The 27,382-nt window shown below is 40.3% G+C and overlaps 1 protein-coding gene and 1 pseudogene across 3 annotated transcripts; one reads left to right on the top strand and one right to left on the bottom strand.

Annotated features, from left to right (window-relative positions):
* LOC147634049 (uncharacterized) overlaps positions 1-9,972 on the top strand; it is a 49,402-nt pseudogene extending 39,430 nt beyond the window's left edge.
* Positions 9,973-24,850: 14,878 nt separating this feature from the next.
* Positions 24,851-26,958, bottom strand: LOC147634048 (uncharacterized). Of its 3 annotated transcripts, XM_086805147.1 has the most exons (3): positions 26,581-26,958; positions 25,985-26,039; positions 24,851-25,882 (listed from the first exon to the last, which is right to left on the bottom strand). In XM_086805147.1, the coding sequence occupies exon 3, from the start codon at positions 25,559-25,561 to the stop codon at positions 24,851-24,853; it is 711 nt and encodes a 236-aa protein (XP_086661273.1). In that variant the 5' UTR covers positions 25,562-25,882; positions 25,985-26,039; positions 26,581-26,958. The 3 variants fall into 3 exon arrangements, with proteins under 3 accessions (XP_086661273.1, XP_086661272.1, XP_086661275.1); XM_086805146.1 differs by lacking the exon at positions 25,985-26,039; XM_086805149.1 differs by lacking the exon at positions 26,581-26,958 and having other exon boundaries at positions 25,985-26,571.
* Between the last annotated feature and the right edge of the window lie 424 nt (positions 26,959-27,382).

Here is a 27,382-nt window from a genome sequence, read left to right as displayed (position 1 = left end):
ATCTTCAGTTGGGAAGAATTGCCACTTGAGTAAATATTCCTTAAAGAACCTATACTTGAGAGGCTTTTCTCATCCAAGACTTCCTTTGGTTATAATTGCACTTGCCCTTAAAATGCCATAGTAATTTGCTCATCTTCTAGGATATGTCTTGTATCTGGAATATAGTTCTTCAACAAACTGACCTAAAAAATATTATGGATCTAAAGATACGGGCGAAGAAGAAGTTCATAAGCTTGATCTCCAATCCTTCGTGTAATCACCATATGAACCAAAATATCTAGGTGATAATTTCTTGTACACCACTTGGGTCATATACGAAGAAAGACCATATCATCTTCTTCAAATTCTTGACTAGATCTCTTTCAGTTGACATATTCATTTTGCCTATCCTGGGCTGCCTTTATGTCCTTTCTTATGTATTGCATTTGATGGTCCATCACATCAAGTATTTTCTTAGAAACTTCAACATTGATTAATGGGTAAGACCAATTCAAGGGTATAAGGCATTCTTGCCCAAATATAGCCTTAAACGGACATATATCGATGCTTTGATGATAAGATACATTATAGGTAAACTCCACTAGATGTAAATAATTTATCCATGTTCTTGTATCACAACCAAAATATGCACAAAGAGTATCCTCAATCACTTGGTTAACCCTTTTAATTTGGCCATCAGTGTTAGGATGATAGGCAGTACTGACAAGAGAAGTTCCCACCAATTCAAAGAAACTTGTATAAAATCAGGAGGTAAACTTGGCATCCTTATCGCTTATTAGTTAGCAAGGCAAATCCATGGAGTCAAAATATTTCTTGTAAAAAAAACTTGGCATTATCAAGCGTAGTAAATGTTTTCTTTACAGGGACTAAGTGAGAGATTTTGGTTAATCTATCGAGTACCATAAAGATGGAGTCATATCTTGCCTTTTACTGAAGGTAATGTAGTGATAAAATCCATGCTTATGCATTTCCATTTCATTTGTGCAATATCCAAGGGATGCAATTTCCTTGGCATTTTCACTCTTCACCTTGATCCTCTGGCATATTAAGCATTGGTAGACATGATGAAGTACATCCTTCTTTAATCCAGGCCAAAAGAAACTCCTCTTAACCACTATAAATGTCTTCACATAACTAAGATATTCTGTAATGGGGCTATCGTGAGCCTTAATCAAGATTCAATTTTTAAATTCCCCTTGTTGATGAGGAACACACATGCAGTTATTGAAATGCAAATAATCGTCTTTAATTTTGTTCATGAGGAACATACATGAAGTTATTGAAATACAAACAATCATCTTTGATTTTGTAACCTTGGACTTTTCTCAATACCTGAGAGGTCTTCCTTTCCTTCTTTAATAAAGCAATGATTAGAACAAAGAATTTATATGTCTCGATCTTCTCCTTGGTTTCTACATAGGTAGAGGATTTGAAATCATGGTTACTATAAGTAAGGAGGCTTTCCTACTAAGGGCATCAAAAACCACATTCTCCTTTCTCAATCTGTACTTTATTTCAAATTCAAACTCTTAAAAAGTCTACATCCATCTCCTTTGAAGCATGTTGAGACCATTCTAAGTAAATATCCACTTCAAGCTCTTATGGTTAGTTTACTAGAGTGAATCTCTATCTGGAAGAATATAATTTCTTCAACTTCAAGGAATGCACTACTACCAATAGTTTCAGATCATGGACCCTATAATTCCTCTCATGTGGTTTAAGAATTTGGGACTCATAAGCTACGGGTTGTCCTTCCTACATAAGGATCCCCTTGATAGTGAATCCACTTGCATATGTGATTACCTCAAAAGGCTTGCTAAACTTTAGTAGTTTTAACATCGAGTTGGTTACCAAAGAAGCCTTTAGCTTATCTCATTAATCGCACTTTGGCACATTCGATTCCATCATCAAAAAAATTGTATACTTTTTTAGTATCTCTAAGAACTTGCAAACATGCTTCTCGTGAATCGGTAACATTCTTGGAGAGTAGTAGAACAAGACGTCATCAAAAAACACAAGGAAAAAATCATCTATATGTTCCTTGAAAATTCTTGCATCATCAGCAATAGGCAAATTAAAAGTGGCAGGGACCAAAGGGAATTATTGTGAACTCAGAATGTTCATACGTTGTATTGAAGACAACCTTTAGAATGTCCTTCTCTTTAATCCAAATTTGATAGTATCCTAATTTCAAAGTGTTCCTGGTAAACATTTGAGCACCAAGTAAACAATCTACTAGTTCATCTATCTTGGGGATATGATATTTATTCTAAATGGTCAACTAGTTCAATCCCCTATAATTAATGCATAATCTCAAGGTTCAATATTTCTTTTTGTAAAAAAGTATTAGTGCATCCCATGGAGATACACTTGGCCGAACAAAACCTTATTCTAAAAGATGTCTCAATTGCCTGGTGAGTTCAATAGTCTATAGAACAAGCATTTTAAAGGCTCGTTTAGCAATTGGTAAGCTCCAGGTATTAACTCAATCTTGTGATCCACTTCTTGTACTATTGGGGGAATTTTTGTAAGTAGCTCCTCATCATAATATTCATTCAGCTATTTTGGTTCCTTTGAATTTGACTCCTTACCAAAAGGTTTAAGCTTAACAACATAGAGTGCCTAGTTTTTCTTGAGTTCCTTTAATATTCTATATGCTTTCAAAATCTATAAAGTTGGAGCCATATTACTTTGATCCTTTGTACTTTGGTATTGTGAAGATCTATGAAGGAGATAGTTCCTTTGTGTGGTAATGAATGTTAGCCTAAGTTTTGAGAGAGCTAGTCTATTTTGAGAATCCCATCATAAAGACCTATGAAGGAGATAGTTCCTTTGTGTGGTAATGAATGTCAGCCAGGTTTTGTATGGTAATGAATGCCAGGTTGGTTTTGAGTGAGCTAGTCTATTTCGAGAATCCCATCATAAAAAGACCTAATGGCAATACTTTAAATTTGCACTCGTTCAAGTTCCCATCTAACTAAAATTGAATGTTTTCCATCTCATGGTGCGTGAAAAGCAACTTTCAACTAGCGAGTTCAACCATGTCTCTAATCAAGATCTAACTTATGCAAGCATCCACACGAGATGAAAGAATGAGTGTTTCCAAAATCAACTAAAATCTTAAATTTCTTACCTTTGTAACTTTCACCATTCTTGAATGATGAAGAACTGTTGGCTTTGACCTTAATGTTCCAAATTAGAATGGAGTTTTCCCTTCTCTTCCTCCTCTAGGTTAGTAATCGTAATAGCTTTAGATGTAGTCAACTGAGTTGGGAATTGCTTTCTTTGATTTTCACAATTCTAGGGTGATGATCCCTGATTACTTTGAACAGGTATTGAGGGTCTTTGGTAAAATGAGTTCATGCAACACTTTGAGTTAGATAAGCAATAACAGGGGCATTAGGGAAATTATTCATTATAGCCCTATTTACTGGCATTAAAAATTTCTACGATCTTTCTTGAGCTGTTGCACCAATAATTTAGACATATTAGTATGAGAATCCTAGCATAGTCTTTGGTAATCCCATTCAATTTGATTGACACCAGGTTATCATCATCATCAATAGGTGAGGGCATCTACAAACCCTTTCACTTTCAATGAGTAATCACTAATATTCATCTTATTCTTCTACACATTATGCAACTCTTACTTCAACTGCATCTTTCTTACCTTAGTACTTACACTATATAACTTAATCAAGGTATCCCATGCATTCTTAGGTATTGCTACATCTTGTGTATGGCTGATTATAGCATTCGATGACATGCTTACAGACAACCAATACACATCACTTTGTTGGCTTTCTCATACCAAGTCTTAAAGGCCTGCGCTTAATAAGGAGTAGCATTTTCTTCTAGAAGCTCCGACTTCTTCTCATCACCTAAAACAAAACCCCAATACCCTTTTCCCATAACAAAGTTTCTCATCCTAAACTTGGCATGCTTGGAAGTTGTTCTTATCCACCTTCTCACTCATAATCTAGGATAGACTATTAGACATGCAGCAACATACCAAGTGCAGTGCTTCCAAAAACTTCTACACTTATTATATAATAAACCTATAATCTCTATAAACATGTATACTACAATTGTATGTGAAATAGTCATAAAAACATACATCTACTAACAACTTCTAAATCTCATATTCTCTTCATAGAATGTTCTGCAACCAAATTTTTATCACAACTATGCACCAAACCAAATATTGGGCATACACAATCAAAATGGACACTTTGAAAAAGTTCTTGCAAAGCTAAAATGGGCTCCAAAATGGCCTTAAATCCAAATTGTGAAAACACTAAGGTCTTATTGACCATCACCTACACAATATAATTCCCTCTGCTTCGCTGCAAAGTGTGGCTTAAGATATGATAGCACACCTTACTATTGTGCTTGCTTGTTGTACGGTAGGCAAGGTAGGTAAGCATGGTCATGGGTGAAAGCTTGGTCCATGGTATAAACCATTGCATGCTTGGATCCCCTTAAAATGTGCACAAACCTCCTTCCAATATCCACTACGACTGTCTTCATTAAGAACCTCACCACCAAAGGTGTAACATGTAACTAAGAAGACCAATCTCTCGTATCACCTTGAGATTTTGAAATCATACCTTGCCGCACCAAACAATTCTAGACCACCATTGATCCTTGCCAATCATGTTTTGGTGCATGAATCCACAAATCAAAGTTAGTGGGCCCTCTTTCTTTACACATGCCTTCTTTCTTTACATGACCCTGAAGATGAGGTAACACATTAAGCATTTTTATGCCCATATTACACCACATGCAACTTAATATAGTTCTTAACTCAATAACCAACTTGACACTGAAGATGCCTTCTTTCTTTACATGACCCTGAAGATGAGGTAACACATTAAGCATTTTTATGCCCATATTACACCACATGCAACTTAATATAGTTCTTAACTCAATAACCAACTTTCTTTACACATGCCTTCTTTCTTTACATGACCCTGAAGATGAGGTAACACATTAAGCATTTTTATGCCCATATTACACCACATGCAACTTAATATAGTTCTTAACCAACCCAACTTTATCTCCGAATAGGCCTCAAAACACATGGATTGGTCTCTTCACCGACTACATCTTCAACCATCCACACCTCTCCAAAATTGCCAGCATCTTTACCACCTAAGCTTAGTTACACAATGGTATGGTCACCATTTGCCATTAGGAAGGGGGTATGCCAACCATTTTGCTAGTTATTAACATGGTTTTCCCCCTAGTTGTCGTACCATAATGTGCTTCACCCTCTTACCTACATGTAATGAATGCCCATTTCTTGTAAGATATTCATGGACTTATCCTAAGATTAATACCAAATAGGGAAGTCACAAAATTTATGTACATATTTTCTTAAGACTAGAACTAGTGCTGCCAATGGACCTTTTTATAAGTTTTGTCTAGAGTGAAAGCTATTCATTTATACGAAGTGTTTTAGTGTGTCCTTAATCTCCTTTCATTTAATGTTAATTATGAATTAAATATAGTTAGCTTGGGAGACATAGGATTTAGAAAGCATTAAGGCGATTTTTGATGATGTTTTCTTTGTTGAATTGGCTCATCCACTCACTCGATTGGTAATAATAAGATTGAATCTCAGTGATGTTTTCCTAGTTGAATTGCCTCATGGTCTTCTGCTTATTAGTATATCATAAGATTGAATTGATTCTAGGGTCTTAGCTTGTGATCATTGCACCTTACACGATGAGCTAGCGAGAAGAGGATGACAATTACCAAAATATCTAAGAATGGGATAGATTTGCAAGAGTAAATAAATCAACCTAGGGAGCTCCTATGCTTTTAAAGCACAAAAAGGATGGGAGTTGGCGAATGTGCTTGAATTATAGAAAGTTTTACAAAGTTACAATAAAGAATCAACATCCCCCTTTCTTGAGTGAATGATTTACAATAAAGAATGTGCTTGAATTATAGAAAGTCGTACAAAGTTACAATAAAGAATCAGCATCCCCCTTGCTTGAGTGGATGATTTAATAAATAAGTTGCAAGGTGTTCCTATTTTATGATGATTGACCTTCGTAGTTGGCTAGCACCAATTTTGAATAGTAGTCAAGGCAGATGTTTATTTAAGACATCATTTCATACGTGGGCATTACAAGTTTCTTGTATTACCTTTTGAGCTCACGACACAAATTCACTTACTACTTTATAGGAGATGATGAATGATCTAAGTTTGAGATTGTTTGGGGATATTTGCTATGGTATTCTTAGACGATATTTTGTTCTGTAGTCATACTCTTGAGGGGAGCATGTTGACCATCTCTTGGGAGTGTATGCTAAACTCTTTATATGTGAGTTCTTTTATAAGATGAAAACGATTGTATGCTAAACTCTCTAAGTGTGAGTTCTCTTTTACAAGAAAATCATATATCTAGGCATTGAATTTGAAGGGTTGGGTATGGGCATTGATTTGAGCAGATCCAAAAGCTCCTAAATTAGCTAGTTCGCTAAACTGTGAGGTAAATTCGAGTGTTTTTGGGATTCATTGTCTTTCTTAAGATGTGTGTTTCTTTTACGAACCACCACAAAGGATGAGGACGGAAGTCCAATAGTTCTATCAAAATAGGCTTGATGAGGCTTTTCGTACTCTCAAGATTAAGATGAAGGAATCACCTATTTTGTTCTTGTTGTTGATCTTGGCAAACCATTCGTGGTTGAGGTGTTGATGCCAATGATGATGTGATAAATGTAATAGGGGTTGATCTGTTCTAGAGGGATGACCTATGGACTTTATGATACCCAAGTTAGATGGCATACTCACAGGAGAAAGAGTTATATGTGATGACTCATGCATTGAAAATTTGGAGACATTATTTATATGGATCCAACTTTATTGTTTTTGTGGATCACAAGTTGAATCAAGTACATCTATGATAAACCTTAGTTAAGGGAGAGGAAGACACAATGGTTAAAACGTATGTAGGATTTTGACATGGAAATAAAATACATGAAAATATTTTGAGTTTCATCGAGGTTAGTGCTCCCTTATATGATTCCTATAATGGGCTATATCATACTGATGGGCATTTCAATCATGTGGTATTACTAACAGGCCCACGCAGGGAGCTTTGTAGTTTTAGACCAAGGCTCAGGGGTCATATCACCTATTAAGGTGCTATATCATAACAATGGGCATTTCAGTCATGTGGTATTACCAGAGCAGGTCCAAGCAGGGAGCTTTGTAGTTTTAGGCCAAGGCTCAAGAGTCATACCACCTATTAAGGTGCTATATCATACCAATGGGCATTTCAGTCATGTAGGCCTTTGTAGTTTAAGCGGGTCATTATACGAATCGTATGTGCGCGGAGACGCAAGGGACAGAACCGGTATCTTACTGCTCTTTTGGGGATGCATTTGAGGACTCTGTAAGGTCCCAGGGGTACCGGGACATAGTGATGACGAAGAGAAGATCCCAAGGAAGGGTGGTTATTGGGGTGGGCTTGGGCGGGTACAGAGAGCCCATAAAGAGGAGCAGGAGGGTGGACATCGTGAAGTATCTCATGGAGACGGAGCCCTAGGAAGGGTTCCTGAGGGAGGGACATACCACCTATTAAAGGTGCTATATCATACCAATGGGCATTTCAGTCATGTGGTATTACCATGGGTCTTTAGACCAAGGCTTAGGGGTTGTAACTAGGAGGTCTTTGTAGTTTTAGACCAAGGCTTAGGGGTCATACCACCTATTTTTCTAGTTTTAGACCAAGGCTGAGGGGTCATACCACCTATTAAGGTGGCTGGGAGTCGATTTTATTTAGAGCTTGTTGTTCTAGGATGATAGAATTTGCATATGGAATAGTGTTGGTATTAGGATAAGGACTTATTCAAATGTCATGATGCTCCTATAGGCCCGTACACATACAGAGAATGAGGGAGAGAAGGCCACCCCATTAGCTGCACAGTAAAAAAGGAGACCACCACTTAATTGGGGATTAAGGGTATTACATGAGTCATGGAAAGGAGACCACCACTTAATTGGGGATTAAGGGTTTAGGATAAGGACTTATTCAAACGTCATGATGCTCCTATAGGGCCTGTACACATAGAGAGAATGAGGGAGAGATGGCCACCCCCTCAGCTACACAATAAAAAAGGAGACCACCACTTAATTGGGGATTAAGGGTATTACATGAATCGTGGAAAGCATAAATCATTCATATAATAATGTTCTTCTTATAGGTCAACCATCCTTTACAAAGGTATGTTATCACCACATGTTCCACATATCAAATCATAATGCACACAACTTAGATAAGATCCTTCTAAGAGGATGTTCCTACACACGCCGAAGAACCCACATACTAGTTGTTGTTCACACACAATATAACCACTTTATTTAAAGACTAGGATACTAAGTTATTAAGTGACGGTCTACATAACCACCTAGCACTTGCTTATTCCCACATTAATATTTAGCATTCCCTCCCATAGCGATAATGTGGCTAGAGAGTCCAGTCATCTTGGAGCAGGTTTACAGGAGGTTTACTTTTTCTTTTGGTTGTTGCTTCTTTGTCATCAGAGGTAGAAGTAGCAGAGTTTGTAGAGTCTTCATGAGCTTTCAGCTTTACAAGACTCGCTCTTTAGTGTAGTGCCCTGGCTTGAATCACTAATGAAACTTTCCTTTCTTCTACTTGGTGGTGTCACCCTGTGTGACGAGTCCACTTTACTTTTATCCCTTGAGAAGTAGGCATGGTCTCCTCTCCTTGCATCACCTTGGATCTATTCTTCCATGTTTACTCCTCCCAAGATCGTTGGATGTGAGTTCAAGACTCATTTAAGGAGTTAAGAATGGTGGTGAGATCAATTTTCTTTTTTCAATTACCTTATCCATATTCATAGTTATTTTAGCTCTATTACCTTGGTATGTTGATTTGAGATGGAATCACCCTTGTTCATGGTCAAGTGTACATGACTCATGCTTCATTATAGGACTCTCGAGGACCACCCATGCATCCCTTGCAGAGCTGCAGGATTGGATGTGAGGAATAGACTGAAAGAGAAATCATGTGGGAGGTGCCATGAGTTGGTGCTGCGCGAGGCTCTTTTCCCATGACAATCTCCCATAGTCCCTTGGCTATTAGCAGACTCTTCATCATGAAACTACATAGTAAGTAGTTGTTGGGACCACCAAGCCGATCTTCAGTTTGTCATGAACTCACTAAACCCACTGGAAAGATCAGTGTTATTTGCTCTTTGGAATATCCTTAATAGTGTTATTTGCTCTTTGGAATATCCTTAATAGTACAGGATTTCCCAAAGTTGGAGAGGGTACTAGGAATCGGAAAACCCCCCTTGAGGTGAGCTCTTGGGAAAGTAAGAGAAGAAGAAGAGTGTCCTCATAAGGCAATACGGGATGCACTGTGCTTGAGCAAACAAGGCTCTGTGATGTGTGCACAAGGATGGGAGTGCCTAGAGTTTGCACATTTACTAGAGTTCCTATGGATGCTTCCACTTCACAGAATTTTCCCCTAAGAATCAAATCCGCACTAGAGAAGCTTTGATTTTTTGAGAAATGATGTGCTTAAGTAAAAAACCCCAAATCAGTTACCAGCAGCAGGCGCGCAGGCGGACTTGCCCAATAGAGGCGGGGCTGGAAGAAGTGATCTCCTCTTCGGAACAGAGGCAGGGGCAGAAGAGGTGAGCAGAGCTACCGCAATAACCAAAGGCGAGCAAGGTCTCGCTACTGTTGCTGCAGAGCTACTAGCCAATAGTGGTCGGGGGCCAGGCAGCGGCTACGCGCAGGCACACCTACCACGAACAGAGACGAGAAGAGGTGAGCAAAGCAGAGCTACTCACCTCTTACGCACATACCTGCCAAATACAGACAGGGGAAGAAGGGGTAAGCAGGGCTACCGAATCGTGAGAGGCGACAGGGTGCCGCTGGTGTTGCTGGCAGAGCTTCCAGGCTGGGGCGAGGTGGCAGCGCACTAGCCCCGCTGGGTGGCGGTGCCACGCTACGTAGTCGTGTGCCGCCGGCGGGCTGGCTGAGCAGGCGGCAGTGAGGGTTTATAGGCTCATACACAAAGAGACCACCACTTAATTGGCGATTAAGGGTCTTACACATGAGTTGTGGAAAGCATAAATCATTCATATAATTGGTTAAGGGTATTTATTACAAGGAGGCCACCACTTAATTGAGGATTAAGGGTATTACATAGTACACAAGGAGAGCACCACTCAATTGGGGATTAAGGGTATTACACAGTAAACAAGGAGACCACCACTTAATTGGGGATTAAGGGTATTAAAGATGAGTCGTGGAAAGCATAAATCATTCATATGTTAAGGTCCTTTTTTGGGAACAAGGAGACCACCACTCACTTGGGGATTAAGGGTATAACAAGGAGACCACCACTTAATTGGGGGATTAATGGTATTACAAATGGGTCGTGGAAAGCATAAATCATTCATATTTATATTAAAATCTACAAAAGAGACACGAGAATTTACAAAAGACTTTCATACCTCCCTTAATCCCATTTCCTATTTAGCATATCACATACCATGTCCCACATTTCATCTTCCCATACAGAAGAAGATCTTCCCTAGGAGAAGTGAAAACCAAGCTGCATTTAGGCAGTTAGCAACACATCTGAGGTGAAGCCCTTGGGTGGCTGCTCTTCAAAATCCTCTCCTGTGGTCTATATCTTCACTACTAGCCTTCTTCCCAGGGTTAGAGCCATAAAAATCTCTTCTGGCTCTTTTTTCTTCAAGTACCATCTTCTAGTTCTGGGTCCAAACTTGGGGGATTTAGCTCTAACACCATCCCATGTATATACTTGCCAACACTCAATCAGCATAGGATATCCCAGTATGCATTAGCATCTCATCACCCATGATCAAAATCACCTAGTCCCAGATTGTAATGTCTGGACAACCTCAACATACCTACTATTATTTATCTTATTAATATAGTATACAAACTAGTAGAAATGTACACATTTTAACATAACTTCAGTGGCCTCTATATTGGTCCCTTTACTGAATATCAACTCATTTGTAGAGACCCAGATCACCCATAAGCAACAATATCTTATAATGCAAAATATTATATCAATCTCATCAGTCTCCTTGTATACTCTTCCCAGTAACCAATCTCCCCAAAAACCCCTCACTCCCAAGTTGCCTTCCACCCATCTACCTATTTTCCCCCAAAATCCCCTTAATGCAGGACAATCCCAGAAGGCATGCTTCCCTTCTTCAATAGTTGTTTTACATCTGGGGCATGCCTCAGGAACGAAGTTCTTTTGGAGAAGTTTAAACCCAAGAGGCAAAGCCAATAAACATACTCTCCACAGAAAGATTTGAGCTTTCATTGGAATCAGGGCTTCCCATATCAAAGTCCACCTTTTCTTCCAAATGTTCAAATCCTAGCTAACTCTTCAGAAATTATTGCAATATATTTCCCCTTCACACATACAATGTCTTAGTATTAATTCTATTAAGTTTGACCCCATTAAACCAACTCCAATCTTGAAACCAAGAATCTTCATTAAATGATGTAGAATACCAACTTTTTTCAACCTCAACTAGATCTACACCTCACTCTGTTGAAGTCTGAACTCCCTCATAACTTGTTGAATCTCTTTCCATCCAGCTTGAGAAAAATCCTAGATGTCCCCTAATTACCTTAGCCCTCTATTATTCAATCTTCTGGAGACCTTTGTATCAAGAAGTGAAAAGATGTAGGGGAGAAGAGAGCTTGAGCTCTTGCAAGCATACACACACTCACAAAACCCTAAAAGAGAACACACAAGGTGAGAGGCTAAAAATCTTCTTCTTCTTCTTCTTATTCAATCTTCTGGAGACCTTTGTATCAAGAAGTGAAAAGATGTAGGGGAGAAGAGAGCTTGAGCTCTTGCAAGCATACACACACTCACAAAACCCTAAAAGAGAACACACAAGGTGAGAGGCTAAAAATCTTCTTCTTCTTCACACAACATTCAACACACCATATACAAAGATAAGAGTACACACTATATGAAAAGGTACTCAACCAAATACATACTAGGGTTCTCTATAGTGTGAACCCAACTAAATGAGCTGGCACTATAACTATGCTAGTCTCTAGAATGGCTGCCACATAGCTTGTCATCCCACTGGCCGCATATCATCCATGATCTCACCAACCATGCCAGTGGTGTAAGTGTGGAGCCTATCCCCCAGGCGGGTCATCAGTGTCCACTGCCTCACTAGATGAGCTCGATATCTCAACACTCCCCCTCGAGCTCAACTCCATCTCATGTACACCAAGCGAAGCCCTGAATCTGTGGAGCTTCTCTGTACCCAATGCTGATCTTTCACCCTCTTCTCCTCTCCCTTGGTAAGGATCCAAACTTCAAAGTTTCCAAATCTTACACTCCAAAGTCTCTTTTTTTTTTTGTGAAGGCTTTCTCAAATCTCAAGCCATGCGGATGACGCCATTGAGGCTTTGAGCCTCGCTCTTAAGTTTATGGCTTTTAGCAAGTAGGTTTTGAATTCATATGTATCTCCCACTACTCAATTCATTTTTTTGTACTGTGTCTCTAGCCATGTCAAAAACTCTACGTCGTCAAGGGAACGTAGAGTCTCAAGCATGCTCTCCAACGATGCAACAAGACGCATGGTGAAGGGATGTGGATCTCTCTATCCGCGAAGCTAACTGCATGAAGCCTCTAAGAGTGCAACCATCTTGGGGATGATCTTTGGACGTGCCTCACGAACCATGATAAAAGCTACATGGTGCCACATAAATAAAGGTCATCTCTCTCTCTCTCTCTCTCTCTCTCTCTCTCTCTCTCTCATTCTCAATAGTTTTGTATCACCCAAGTGAGATGACTACTTTCTCCCTAGGCATTGTTTAGGGCCTCTATGGGCTCTTTTATGTGCCTCAAAGGGCAAACAGCCCGCTTGGGGGGGCCAGCCATGTAAGCTTGAAATAATTATAGAAAAGCTGATATAGGGTCCACTGTAGTCTACATGTGGCAAGAGGGTCTTTTGTTAATGATGGACAAAAGAACCTCATTGCTTTAGGAGCAATGATAGGTTGCAGGGTTGGTGATACATGCATATGTGCCAAGGGTTGTGAGTGGTTGGTTGGACACAACAGAGCAGCTTTGCATGCATATAGGACAATGAAGAGACAAAAGACACTTAGGAATATGCCCACAAAGACTAATGAAGACGTAATGAGTACAGAGATTACAAAATTGGGCAAGAATGTTAATGGTTTTGACGGTGAAGATGAAAGATTTAATAGTAAAGCCTTAAAAGAAGGTGTGGTGTATGAAAGGTTGATTTCAAAGGATAATTACAAAGATAAAACCTCACTACCAAAATTATGTGTGACATGAAGCATGCCTGCATGCAAACACTAGGTTATATTTGGGAAGTGATCTTGCAACCAAGGCTCAATAAATATAGAATGTACCATGGTAGGAGCATGGTTTTTTGAAGCATCTATGGTGTGGGATCCTCCCCTTATCAAGGGGTTAATCTCAACGGTAGAACCTTTATTACAAAGGTTAAAACAAGAGCCATTATACGAGTATGCAAAATACAAACAAAAACTGCATGCAAAGAGATTTCTTTTTTTTTTATAACGAAAGATTTAAATTATATTAAGCAAATATCTGATTTTACAGTCTTAATAGTCATACTGCACCATGCGTTGTGGCTTCAATAGGGTTTATGCAGTGAGATTTTGAGAGTCGCACCAGGGCTATGCAGGCGCAAGGCCTTCAACATTGGTTCTACTATATTAGTTTTTTGTAGAGCAGCAGAATTGAGAGCTCACAACTCATTGATCTGTCTCCACATGCACAATGACCAGGCTAGTGTTTTCCTATATTAGGGATAGAATGGTCAACCTATGTTGTCACACCCTTTTTTGTAAGAAAATCAAGCATTAATACATGACACATCGATGGCCTGCCTCTTGTTTTATCAACGCAACATTTGATCAATAAAGAATTGATCCACACAAATAGAATGTAGAATGGCTCATGGGGTTTTGTTAATTAAGGTTTACAATAATTAGGTTTCATTAATTAAGGTTTTAATAGAGAAATGTTTTTCTCAAGGCTTAAAAAAACCATTAACTAATTAATCTAGGGGGCTCACTGGGCAACAAGCCCGCAGGGGGACAATAGAGATTGATGGGGCAACTTTGATATCTCGCTCAAGATATGATAATTCAATTTAACACATATATTATTAATTCAATTTCATTTTTGATATCTCGCTGGAGATATGTTAAATAAACGTATCTCGCCCGAGAAACATTTTTATCAATTTTCATATCTCGCTCGAGATATAAATATACATACTGAGTTGGCATGGCACTATGGCCGAGGGCAATGTAGTCAGCAACTCCACCTATCTCGCCCGAGATACGTTGATATGCTGACTAGATTGTGTGGTCATGATGCCATGTATCTTGTCCGAGATATTGTGTGGCGAATCTTCACGAACCTACGTGGCCGACACATATCTCGACCGAGATATGGGTTGTTGCATGATCAGGGTGTCCAGTTTATGCTGGACTGGGATAATGCTTGGAGAGAAAATTTGGGGGGGCAAGCTACTTCAAATGAGATCAAGAAACTTAAAGAAAATACACATGCACTCAAACTAACCCAATATAACTTAAATAAATACAAATTAGTCTAATTAATCAAACTTAATCAGAAATATGATGAAATGATTAGAAAATGTTCTTTCAATACTTAGAGTGATCTAAATTTTTTCCATAGATGCACCATTACAAGTACACTAGTCCCTATAGGTTTTAAGATGATTTACATCAAAAATGTAATTTTACTATTTAGATTATTAATATTTACAAGCCTTCTAATAGCCTGAAAGAATTTTAAAAAAGAGATGATTAAAAATCCAACCATTGGATTTGTAATTTTGATTAACCACCACGTTCTACTGGCAAATATTATAACACTTTAAAGACCTTGAAATATTTAAATAAAATTGAAGTTAAGCTCTCTATTATGTGAAGATATAAGATCCAAAGTGGAAATCTCACATGAGTTTATATGTAAAAGATATTAGAATTTTATGGAATCGGTCCAAATTTGGGACAAGCTATATACATTGACTTTGTACCTAAGGAAATGAGAACTTTTGACTATCTAATGCTTAATCAGATTATGCAACTATATTCCCAACTTTGCATGTGATGCTCCAACAAAAGAACTTGAAACGAAATTCTTTCATTAGCTAGGAGAGATTGGCCACTAAAGGTAAACAAATGCTTATTTTTTTACTGTTTTACAGGGTGCCTGAGTGGACAAAATTGGGCACCTTGATCCTACAACCACCCATATGTGACTGCGTGGCAACTTGGCAGTGTGTGATTGGTCATTTTTAACTTGTCTAAGATACCCTAGACACAGATTCGGGAGGCTCAAAAATGTCCTACTTCTTACCAAACTGTCGCAAAGTAGCCATCTTATCATGCTACTACCCTGACCCGGCGGACCATCTTCAAATCCTCCTCCTCTCCCATATTTATATCTTCTAGTTCATGTGATGTTGTGACCCGATGGATGCTTCATATCCCTCTCATGATTTTCTTCCGCCCGCAATGAGAGCTTGAACTTCTTCCGGTACATCCATGTCATCCAAGAGAGTGCTCTAGGATTCTGGGGACTTGGCCATATCCGGAATTAGAGTATAATGAGAAACAATTTTATCCACGTCCACCTCAAAGAGTAATACTAAAACCATATTTTCATCTGCATCCATTCCTTCTAGCCAATTCAATCCTTCAACACAAACGGAGCAGATAGATTATTGTAACATATCACGGGATGCCACTTGTACCCGGACTTTCTTCTTTCAGTTCTAGATTGTAATCTAATATATTACCTAGTTGTGTTTAATCTTTGCTTGTCTCAACCATGGCCTTCCCAACAACATGTGGTTATATCCAACAATTCCTTCCATTTTCCACACAATAAAAGCTACTAGTAAATCACATCCCGCTATCTGGATTTCAGAGTTCTGGATTAGCCCAAGCGGCCTCACTCTTTGATGATCCGCCATTCGGATCAAAAATAGAGTCGGTTCCCATTCTCAATCTAAGATGCCCAGTTCCTGATGGGTTTTATCCATGATAATATTCACTCAGGACCACACCTTTGATGGTCTTCCCATATATCTGAACTATTACTTCTAGAACTGCCTCATCCCAATCCGCAAAACTAGGTGGACTTTAAAAGTTGACTGATCCTCTTCCTAGGTGCTGACCAGTGCGGGTGAAACCTCAGCAAGGTAGTCTTTAGCCACAAGCTTTCGGATTAACTGTGTACGGTAATTGGCTACCAGATAAAGTAGTTGATCCAACATCATTTCGAGCTTCATATTCTTCAGATCTTCCCAGAGATTGTACTCAAGAGTTGTCGTCTTTCCACATCCGGAGTTTTTCTTCTTTCCAAACTCCTGAACAGTATCGTTCTACCTTAATGGACTTATCTTCATCGGGGTCTACTTCCCCATTTTACTGAAGTTTCCCGCTTCTTGTAACTTATGTATAACTTCTCACCTTTCTGACTAAGTATCGTCCAACTGGACTTCTTTCACGTATCCTATGCGAACTAGCACTTTCTGGCCTCCTTCATCCTTTGTGATTTCCTCTCGTGTGTTAGAATCTTCCTATACCATTTGCAACTACTTCTTACTTTGGCCTTCGTCGGGCTTCTCGGAAGCAGGAATGATGAGCATACTTGCTTTACTATACTCAGAGTCGTACTTGCCGACGGGATGATGCTCAACCACTTGGATCTAGGAAGGAACCTACTGATCGTTCCGGACCACCCCTTGTGCTTCTTGCACTAACTTGGCAACGTGGTCCCGAACATGCTGTTGTTCTGCCCAATCTATGGGATTGTCCTTTGCCCTTAGCAAAATAGGCTCAATCTGGACCATATTAATTGTCACATCCTGCGAAGTAGACTGCTCCACCTGATTTTGTTATAATTCCCCTTGATGGTACTTCTAGACTAGACATTCAAACTTTCGGTGACCAGGGGCTTATAGTAATAATGCCACCGGGTGCACCTCTAGATCTTCCATGCCCATAAGGAGGATAAGGTGGTGAGCCAACATTTATTGGATTGACAGGCACCACTTGTTGTACGAAAACATTAGATTACAATGAACATGTGTCTCGTTGTGGGACGATGAACATGACTATTATATTTGCAAGCTTATGTGCTATGTGTGGTGGCCTGGCAAATTGCACAATACGGGGTCAACTTGCACTCCTCCTCGGTATGGCCTTTGTTGGATCACTTTCACTTGCTCATTCCAAAGAGTTTTCAAATCATCGAGTTCCTTCTAGTATCCGAATCAAAGGACACAAGCATGCCACTCAGTAATGGAAAATATGTGCAACAACGCAAAAAATTGGATGATAAGGCTGTCAAATGCATTTTTGTTGGTTACAGTGTTGAGAGCAAGGGCTATAGATTGTATCATCCGCAGTCAAAGCGTATCTTGATTAGTCGAGATGTTGTTTTTGTGGAAGATGCTGTGCAGCCTTTGTTATCATGTACCAAAGAGACAGGTGTGAGCTCACAAGATATATTTGATACATTGTTGCCTCTGTTTACAGGTGGGAATTCAAATGTAAGTCCTAATGAGGCAAATATTCAGCCTATGCAGATATCAAACGACATCATAGATCAGCCTATTTCTGATGCAGATTTACAGGATGTAATTTTTAAGGATAGGGCTAAAAATGAGCAGGCTAGAGGTATGCCTAAATGGCTGGTGCAAACCTTGCGTGATAGTAAAATTGATGCACCTATATCTAGTCGTACTCGTTCAGGTTTTCAGCATGCCTCTTATGCATCAGATTGTTATGCTTTGGCTGTGTCTAGTATGTGTGAAGAGGAAGAACCTCTTTCATTTGATGAGGCACAAAAATCAGAAAATTGGTTGGCTGCAATGCAAAGTGAATATGATGCTATAATGAAGAATGGTACATGGTCTTTATGTGATTTGCCTATTGGTAAAAAGGCCATTGGATGTAAGTGGGTTTTTAAGTTGAAACGAAAGCCGGATGGCAGTGTTGATCGCTATAAGGCTAGACTTGTTGCAAAGGGTTATGCTCAAGAAAAGAGCATTGATTTTGATGAGACCTTTGCTCCCACTTGTCGTATGACTACCATTCGTAGCATTTGTGCATTGGCAGCTCATAATGGTTGGAATGTACATCAGTTGGACATAAAGACTGCATTCTTGAACGAAGATTTACATGAGGAGGTGTATGTATCGCAGCCTCGTGGTTTTGTTCAAAAAGGGCAAGAAAACAAAGTGTGCAGGTTGAAAAAGGCTTTATATGGTTTAAAGCAAGCTCCACGAGCTTGGTATGAAAAGATACATGCATATTTGATTGCACATGGTTTTCAGAATAGTCCAACAGAAAGCACTTTATATGTTAAATGTGTGGATGATGTACATCTAATCATTGCTCTCTATGTCGATGACATGCTGCTCATCACAGGACCAAATGAAAGTCATATTGCTGATTTTAAGGCTGATTTGAATGCCTCTTTTGAGATGTCAGATTTGGGGCATTTGCATCATTATTTGGGGATACAATTTAAGCAGTGTGATGGAGGTATTGCTTTGTGTCATATAAAGTATATTGAGACATTGTTGCGGAGATTTGGCCTTGAAGATTGCAAGCCTATTGCTACTCCAATGGTGGAGACAGGTTTGAAGTTGTCTTCATGATGCTGGAGATCACTTTGATGTCACACTCTATCAGACAGCTGTTGGTTGCCTCATTTATGTATGCATTATGAGGCCGGACATTCAGTTTGCAGTCTCACAGGTGAGCAGGTTTATGCATAGCCCAAGGTCTCAGCATTGGCAGTTAAATGCATCTTTCACTACTTGAGTGGCACCATACATCTTAGGTTGTTTTATCCCAAGGGGGGATCGTTGCTGCCAGATTTACATGCTTTTTCGGACTCAGATTGGGCTGGTTGCTATGACACTCAAGAGTGTCCACAAGTGGTTTTTGTTTCATGCTCGGTAGCTCATACATATCTTGGTTGAGCAAGAAGCAACCTACTGTGGCCACTTCTAGTTGTGAAGCTGAGTACAGGGCAGCTTTCATAGCTACGGTTGAGTGTGTGTGGCTCAAACGGCTTATGGCTGACTTGGGTGTTGGACAGGAGTCTGCCACATCTATCTTCACTGACAGAGTCAGAGTGCATTGGCAGTTACGAGAAACCCAGTTTTTCATGCTCGCACAAAGCACATTGAGGTGCATTATCACTATGTCAGGGAGAGACTCTCAGCAGGAGAGATCAGCTTGGCTTATGTGCCAACACAGGACAACCTCGCCGATCTTTTCACAAAGCGTTTCCTCGTGAGAAGTTCGAAGCTTTCCGCAAAGCTTTGGGCTTGCTCCCCTTTGTGGATTGATCTACTTCGGGCATGTCACTCCTCTATACATGAGTGCCAGCTCTCGTTCACACCATCACTCCCAGGGGGGATTTGTTGCCATATATATATAGGCAGTGATGTGTGTGAACACACTTATGACCACCGGGGTACTTTTTTCCTCTTTAGGAGGTTTTTCCCCCCCGGCTTGTATATACGCCCATCCTTCTAGGGCTAACTTATCTTTTGTACATTGACACAATCTAATACATTGTGTGTTGTGTGCATTCTTGCTTCTTCTTCTCCAAGCTTTGTGTGCTTTCCTGCAACCCTAATTCCAACACTGACACACAGTGAAGCCACATTGCAATGAATGATTTCAACATTCCTTGTCTCTAAAAGACCACAAACAATTGCATGCTTAGTTGGGAGAGGCAATCCCTCAACTAGTGTGACAAATCCATACATGAAAAAGAACATTTTAACAAACAAAATAAAAAAATCAAGAGAATCACAGGAAAATCAAACACAATAGGATTGGCGGATGGCCAACACGTACCTTTATTCATGTTAACACACTACAGACAAAGAACATAAATGAATAACAGCACAAACAAAAGTATTCAAAAGACAAGAAGTCGGTAAACCATATGTATTTGTATATATTGTCGCTTCTCTCTCTGATTACATATATGCTTCAAAGTGATTGTGCTTTGCTCCATAAGGTGTTTCCAATTAAGATACAAAGTGACACATGCTTTCAATATGCCGATTGAATAATGAATAAGGATAAAGTATAACTATTTGGCGGATAACTAAGGATTAACAATGATTTGGAAGATAAGAATCATGCCCCAATTTAGAGATATTTTGAGAAATGATGCAAACCAGGGCTAGAGCAACTCATAAAATTTGAAGCTTGAAACCCCCAAAAACTCAAAATGATTAGTGCTAATCACTTGCTTAATGATAGTATGCTAAAACTGATGAAATGCTTGGTTCTCCTTAATTGGTGGATACTTTGCTTCAAGATTTGGTGTGCCAACTCCTTGTATACCCATTTTTTATGGCTAAAAGGAATTTGATCAATTCAAATTATAGGCTCCGATTTTGTGTTTTGTGTGTTTAAAAACAATCATTATGTTTTTTCTTAAATTAGGCCGAGCCCTTTGATGTGGTGGGAGCTCTGTGAGTTGGCTTAAAGGCCCTATGCGTGGTTTTCAAATAGAAGAAACAAACTGATTAGTGAAAGCTGCATTTTTTGCAAAGAGGGGAGAGAGTTATAATCATGGCTTAATGATGATATCTAGAGATCATATATTTGATACCATGTTGGAATTAGCATTTGGAAAGAGAATAAGTGGTGATTATGCATGGTGGCCATTGCTAATGAATATGATTTAACACTTAATGATACTAGCACAAGATGTGGACACACGTAAAGGGAAAAAGTGAGAATAAGCCAAGAACCATAAGTGTGTATTCTCTATTATTAGTGGGTGAGTCTTTTATAGGCACCAAAAGCACATAAAAGTGAGCACCCAAGAATTTTTCTCAGGATGTCCCAAAACCTTAGAACCTTTGAACCTTTTGCACACTCTATTTGTTGATGGATGATTATTTGTTTGTTTCTAACAGGACATGGCATAGATAGCCTTATCGAGGACCTATATACAGCCAAGCTCTAGTGGTATGGAATGCCATGGCTGATGGATGATTGTTTCTAACAAGACATGCCAGATCACAGATAGCCTTACCAAGGGCCTGTACAGGGAGGCTCAGGAGGTATGGAATGCCAAGGCTTATATTTGGCTGGATCTATGGAAGTGAGCCTTAGCCCCTAGATGGGGTAAGTTCTGCCATGGTTGGTGGGTGGTGAGCTTGCATGCTACCCTTTTATTTGTTTGTACTAATCTTGTGTTTATAGCCTATGATTTTATTTGTTTGTACTAATCTTGTGTTTAGCCTATGATTTAGGTCATCCTACAGGAGGACTATTACACTGCCGATATACTCTGGCTGTGCTTGGAAGGGAAGCACAAGCTTGAGGACGACTGCTCCAGCACGTCTAACTTTCTTATGCCCAACTCTTGTCCTCTTGCCACATCGCCGGCAAAAGCTTCAACACATGCATTTACTCTGCCTCTGTGAGCTCATGCACAAGGTGTGCCCGCAGACTTCACCTCGCAGAGCAGGCAGGACCGCACCACGAGCCTGTGGAGGATGGCGACGTAAAACAGCCATTATCACAGCATGCTTTTTAATAAAAAAGCTATTGATTTTTTAGCAATGCGAGCAGACCTTTTCAGGGTTGCGCTTTTTGTTATTAAAATCAACGAGCGAACCAGGCGCTGCCAAGTGGATCATTCGGTGCTCTAGTAAGAAGGACAGGCCAGCAAGCCATCCGATGTGATGAAAAGTTTGTAGTGCTGAGCTAGCTGTTTATGTACCGTCCCATGCCCTGCACTTCTATGATATTTGAAAGCTCTCTCTCTCTCTCTCACTCCCCCATGGTTTGCTGGCTTGGCTATGACATTTGTAATCTCTCTCTCTCTCTCTCTCTCTCCTCAAAGCCAGAGATCCACTTGATCCTAATAACTACACACTCACCAAACTCTATGGATCAGTGCTAGAGGCGGAGCTTAGTTCATTTGTAGAGAGACACGGATGCACATCCTCATGAAAGAGGAGCTCATGAAAGAGGAGCTACTCTACCCTTAACCACATCTTCAACCTCCATGCCATCGTCGAGGAGGGTATGGCACAACATCATAGGATTTAGAGTTGCTTTGTGGATTTTTGCAAACTTTTTGATATTGTACCCGGAGCGTGCCCCCGACACCATTTACAGGAGACAGGAGTCCCATCTAACATGGTTTGGAGCACCCTCTATGAGTCTCTCACCGGACGACGAGTGAGAGCCCCAAGAGGTATGTCATCGCAGCAGGAGATTTCCAACACTATTGGGGTGAAACAAGGATGCCCTCTATCAATTGTCCTCTATCACCCACTCTTTCTGGCCTCTACATTGATGAGATCTCGAGCTCATTGACAGATTAGACGGGGCTAGCTCCACACTAGCACACATATTGATCCCCCCTACTACGCTATGCAGATGACATCATCCTCAGTTGAGAGGCTTAAGAGACATTTGGATGCCTTATAAGATTTGTGCACTCAGTGGGACCTCATTGTTAACCTTGGTAAAACCAAGGTAATGATCTTTAATACCTCCCGCTTCTTCACATCTGCATTGAGCTTCATATATAGACGGTATGTCTACCTCGGTGTCACTTTTAAGCTTCACTTATAGAGGGGATCCTTCACATCCACATTGAGCTTCACATATAGAGGGGATCCTATGGAGATTGTCTCATCCTATGTCTACCTTGGTGTCACTTTTAGTGGCCCGACTTCACCATGGTTCTTGCAGCACATGCCAGAGTGACACGGGCATATGCAGCCTTGAGCTTACTTGAGCAAGTGCTCCGTGCACATTTCCAAGAGCCCATGGGTTTGGCTTTTTGACACCCTCGTCACACTAGCCTTGATGTATGAAACAACTTTCTAGGGACCAGATTATCTAATGAGGATTGGCAATGAGTAGAGAGGCCCCACGTCGTAATGTTCTCCTATATGATCCGCAACAAACCATTCCCTCACAAGATCATCTAGGCATAGTTTATTGTAGCCCCAATGGTAGTGGATGCACTCTTCCAGACAATCACATACCTTCATCAAATTAGTGAGATAGATCCGCATATGTACTCAAGGCCTGCCCTAAAGTCCTCAAGATAGCTAGCTCAAGGGCTACCCTAGAGCACGATCTGCTCGAGTTTCCACTTGGTTCTCAAGATATGGGCTCCACATGGACCGCCTCTCACCTCTCCAATACAATTTGGACTCTCCTTATCTCTAGCTCTCTCATGAGAACACATACCGGGTTATCCAGTTAGATCTTTTCATCCTCTACACTCACTGCACATGTCTTTGGAGCTCCCAACAACGAAAATGCACTTCTACAGAGATCGCTTTCTCAAGCTTACTGAGGATGGATTCATCCAATAGTCGAGCTACTTGAGTGTTCACAATGTCCCATGCCATGCGGATTGTGATTGGCCTAATACGGGTTTCATTTCATCGCCTCAGAGTAGAGATAGGGAGACATGAGCACATCTTCACAGCCGGGGAGCTCATACGAAGACACAAGGAGGAGAGGATTTGTCGATTGTGCCACACAAAGGTGAGACAAAGGAGCATTACATATGCTATTGCCCAATGTACTATGAGATTCGCAAAAGGTTTCATTGTTTTGTTCTATGAGAGGTTTGGCCTACTTTCCAAGGTCATTGATTTTTCTGAACTAGTGTTACCTAGGGCTCTTCCTACTTAAGCTCTGTAGACACAAGGACACATTCTTGAGAGAGCTTTGGCTCCATCCACCCTACCTCCTCCCTTGCCAGCCAACCATCACCAACTTCCTCCACACCCGAGACACACAATGGATTCCATGCCCCACTTCAAGCTATTGGGTGCCCACCTCACCCTAAGAGGAGTTACCTCATACCAAGCATGCGCACTCCGGTGTGCTCAATGCCCACGGCTCCCAAGATGACAACCACAATCCACTCATCAGCTCCAGATCCAAGACATGCTCCACCACCATCAAGCTACCTTTCCACATGACATAGCTGAGGGAGACCGCTCGACCATACTCATGAGCCCCATGCTTGATATATTGGGAGTGGTATAATGCCATCTCTTGGGGGCTGATGCTCCTCTCATGTTTCATATTCTTTGTACTCCATGATGAGATTTTCATGGACATTTTTGTATCACTCCAATGACATAGATTTTATTTGTTCTATTTTATTTGCTATTCCATGATAAGAAATGCCATGGATATTATCGTATCACTTTGGTCTCTTAGGCCCATTGGGTATTTCGTAGACGCTTAATGTATCTTTCTTTCTTTCTCCTTAGCACCCCATGTTGAACTACACCAAAGGATAGAATTTTACAATTGATATATATTGGACACGTAAAAATTTGAGAACCAGTAGAGTTCAAATGTTCAAGGGATGTCTGCCAAAAGCATGTGCATTCGTGTATATGTGTGTGTGTGTGTGATTGTAGCAATACCATCTGAATATACAAACTGTGGCCTATGTTTTGAGAGAAGACGTTTGGTTATAGCCTGTAACTCCAATCATAAAAAGTCAGTCTGTACAAATCTACAGTTTAAGAGTAGTGCATCGAATGTTGCATGTGGCAGCAGCAGGATAAACTTGAATGTTTTAAAATTTCCGCCCTAACATGAGTGATGTCTACAGGGTAGGAAGCGCCATGTGTGTTTCAGTACGGTTCCAACTTTTTTTTTTAAAAAAAACATATATGAAGTAAGAAGAAAACAAAATCAGCTAAAAACATACTCTCTTTCTTCATTTTTAATATCGTATACATCTTTTTTCTTGCATTCGGCCATAAACGCAGCAAATTTCTGTTCAAGCATTTCAAACCTGTCTATAAGATTGGTCTCAGACTTTCTTAGCTTCCCAACTTCTAATTCTAGAGCACTTGTTCTTTCCTTCTCCACCTGAACCATCCTCAAAAGCTCATGCACTAGTCCATCAAAGTTCTCCGGATTGCTTTGAACTGTGTTTTGCAGCAAGAAATCTATAGAGCTATAACTCGCCTTTGTAGAGTCTAAGCTTCTATCTTCTACCTTCTGTACTCTCTCTTTCAAAAACCTCTCTGATATTTGTAAAACCCTAATTTCATTGTCCAACACTAAAGTTTTCTCCCTCTCAGTCTGCACCACCCTCTGGAGATCCACTATAAGAGACTCCAGAGCTTCACACTTGGTTTCCGAATGATAAGCTCTTTGCATGGAATCGCTTGGAAAAGAAGCATAAGTAGTAGAGGATGCAGAGCTACTCTTGAAATTGTCGGTTTTTATCTTCCCAACTGTGTCTGCCTTCTTGCTCGGTCGTACCAGCATGCCGGCTAGAGGAAACAGGTAAGGTATAAAAATTACAAAAGCAGCACTAAAGATGAAGAGATAAACCAAGTAATTTGAAGAAGCTGCCGGCTGCAGTGAATTCCCTCTGGCTGCATCTCTGTTCATGTTCCTGAGCACACGAGGTTAAGCCCTTCCCTCTGGAACCCACGTTGTCATGATGAGAAAGCAAGCACTTCACTCTCTCCCAAACCCACATTACAACAATTGCACTTGCATCATGGTGGTTAGCCTTGCTCCCATGCTAAAAAAGCACAAACACATTAGGATGGCCCCTCTTGGCTGTGAGACAGTAGCGCGAGAAGTGCAGACCTGGCCCTTCAACCCAGAACCTGCATTACAATGGCTACTCGAAGAGTAGCAATATTGGCCAAGACAGTGTGGCACAGCTTCACTTCAAAAAACCCATCCTGGCCATCATCCATGCTTCTGCCAGTAAAACAGCAAGAAGATACAAGAATCAAGCCCCAGTCCATTGCATCAAATAAGGAACAACAAGGGGAAAAAAACCTTGGCATCACAGGCACGTGCCTGGAGACCTTGGCACATAGCTGTCAAGATGACAACCGTCGAAATGTTTTGAAAACTGCAAAAAATGGAAATGAAATTGTCATCATGGCACAACAGAGGTCCATAGATAGGCTCACATGAATGAGCAAGATCAAGTTGAAGGTTACGAGGCGAGAAACAGTTTACTCAAAGATGCACCACAATGGCAATGACAAAATTGCACTTACAACAGTACTCAAGATCTTTCCATTGACAACTAGGCAAGACAGGTGAAAAGATCAAGCCCCTTAGAGGAGCCTGCCTGACTTGTTAACCTCAGAATACTCAAATAAATACCTCAGAATCCTCAACAGTTCTTTCAAAATCCCTAACTCTTCTTGTCGTACAATCAAGATTCTTGGGGGTATTAAGATTCCTGTAGAGGATTCCCTTACTATCCATGCATGATGCAGGAAATCCTCAAAGATTCCCACTATTCTTACCGTTAAATCAAGATACTTGGCAGGATTGAATCATAACTAGAAGATTCTCTCACTATCCATGCCGTACAGTAAGAGAAGATTCTTGCCGTACACCCCCCAGAAAAATACCTTTGAAGATTTCTTCAAAAATCTTACCTTTGGGAGTCATATGTCCTCTAGCTAATGGCTGTGAAAAAACTCTGACGGTTCCCTTGAGACTGCACGCACCCCATGGCTCGATTCTGTTCAAATTGCAGGGCCATCATCAAGAGGGATAGCATTCTGGACAGGGTCTTGCAGAGCTTGTCAAAGCTAAAGAAACATCAATTCTGCTACACATTTTGCACGGTGAACAGAAAGCTCGGGAAACCCTAAAGAACAATGCATTGAAGTTTCTGAGCTTGAGCGTGAAATGAATGGGATAGAAGAGGGAAAAGCAAAGGGCAGAAAAACAAAAAAGGAAAGGCAGTCGAAGAGCTGAAAAAAGAACTGAAACAAGTGAACTCCCGAAGACAGTTCCAGGCCAGGCTTGCAGGCCACTCTCTAAAAGACGAGAGTACTTTTTTAAAAGTAGACCCGGACTTTTCATCACCACCTAATAAAAAGAGAGATTTGAACCTACCCAAATTTGAAGATGGAAGTTTAAGGATGTATGGAGAAAAATGTTTAATATGAGTGAGGTTAGACCCAGTATGCCCAAGGATCCCCATGCCACTTGTAATACCAGGTGTGATGCCTCAATTGTAATTCTGCATCTTAAGCCATGGTTATACATGTAACTGATGCAATAACTCAAACTGCTTTTATCAGCATTTATTTTGTCAGCAGCTTTTATCAGTAAAGTACGATATCTAGCAATCAGAAATGTATTTTTGCCTAAGCCCTTCGAAATCTACCCATTGGTAAGTATCTTTCCGAAATAATATGGCATTTCTAGAGTTCCACAACTCCCAAAGTC

Source organism: Cibotium barometz, chromosome 11, assembly GCF_041138505.1.
Source record: "Cibotium barometz isolate CiBa-2024 chromosome 11, ASM4113850v1, whole genome shotgun sequence".
NCBI lineage: Eukaryota > Viridiplantae > Streptophyta > Polypodiopsida > Cyatheales > Cibotiaceae > Cibotium > Cibotium barometz.
Note: the sequence above shows the minus strand (reverse complement) of the source record. Positions and strands in the feature narration are given on the sequence as shown.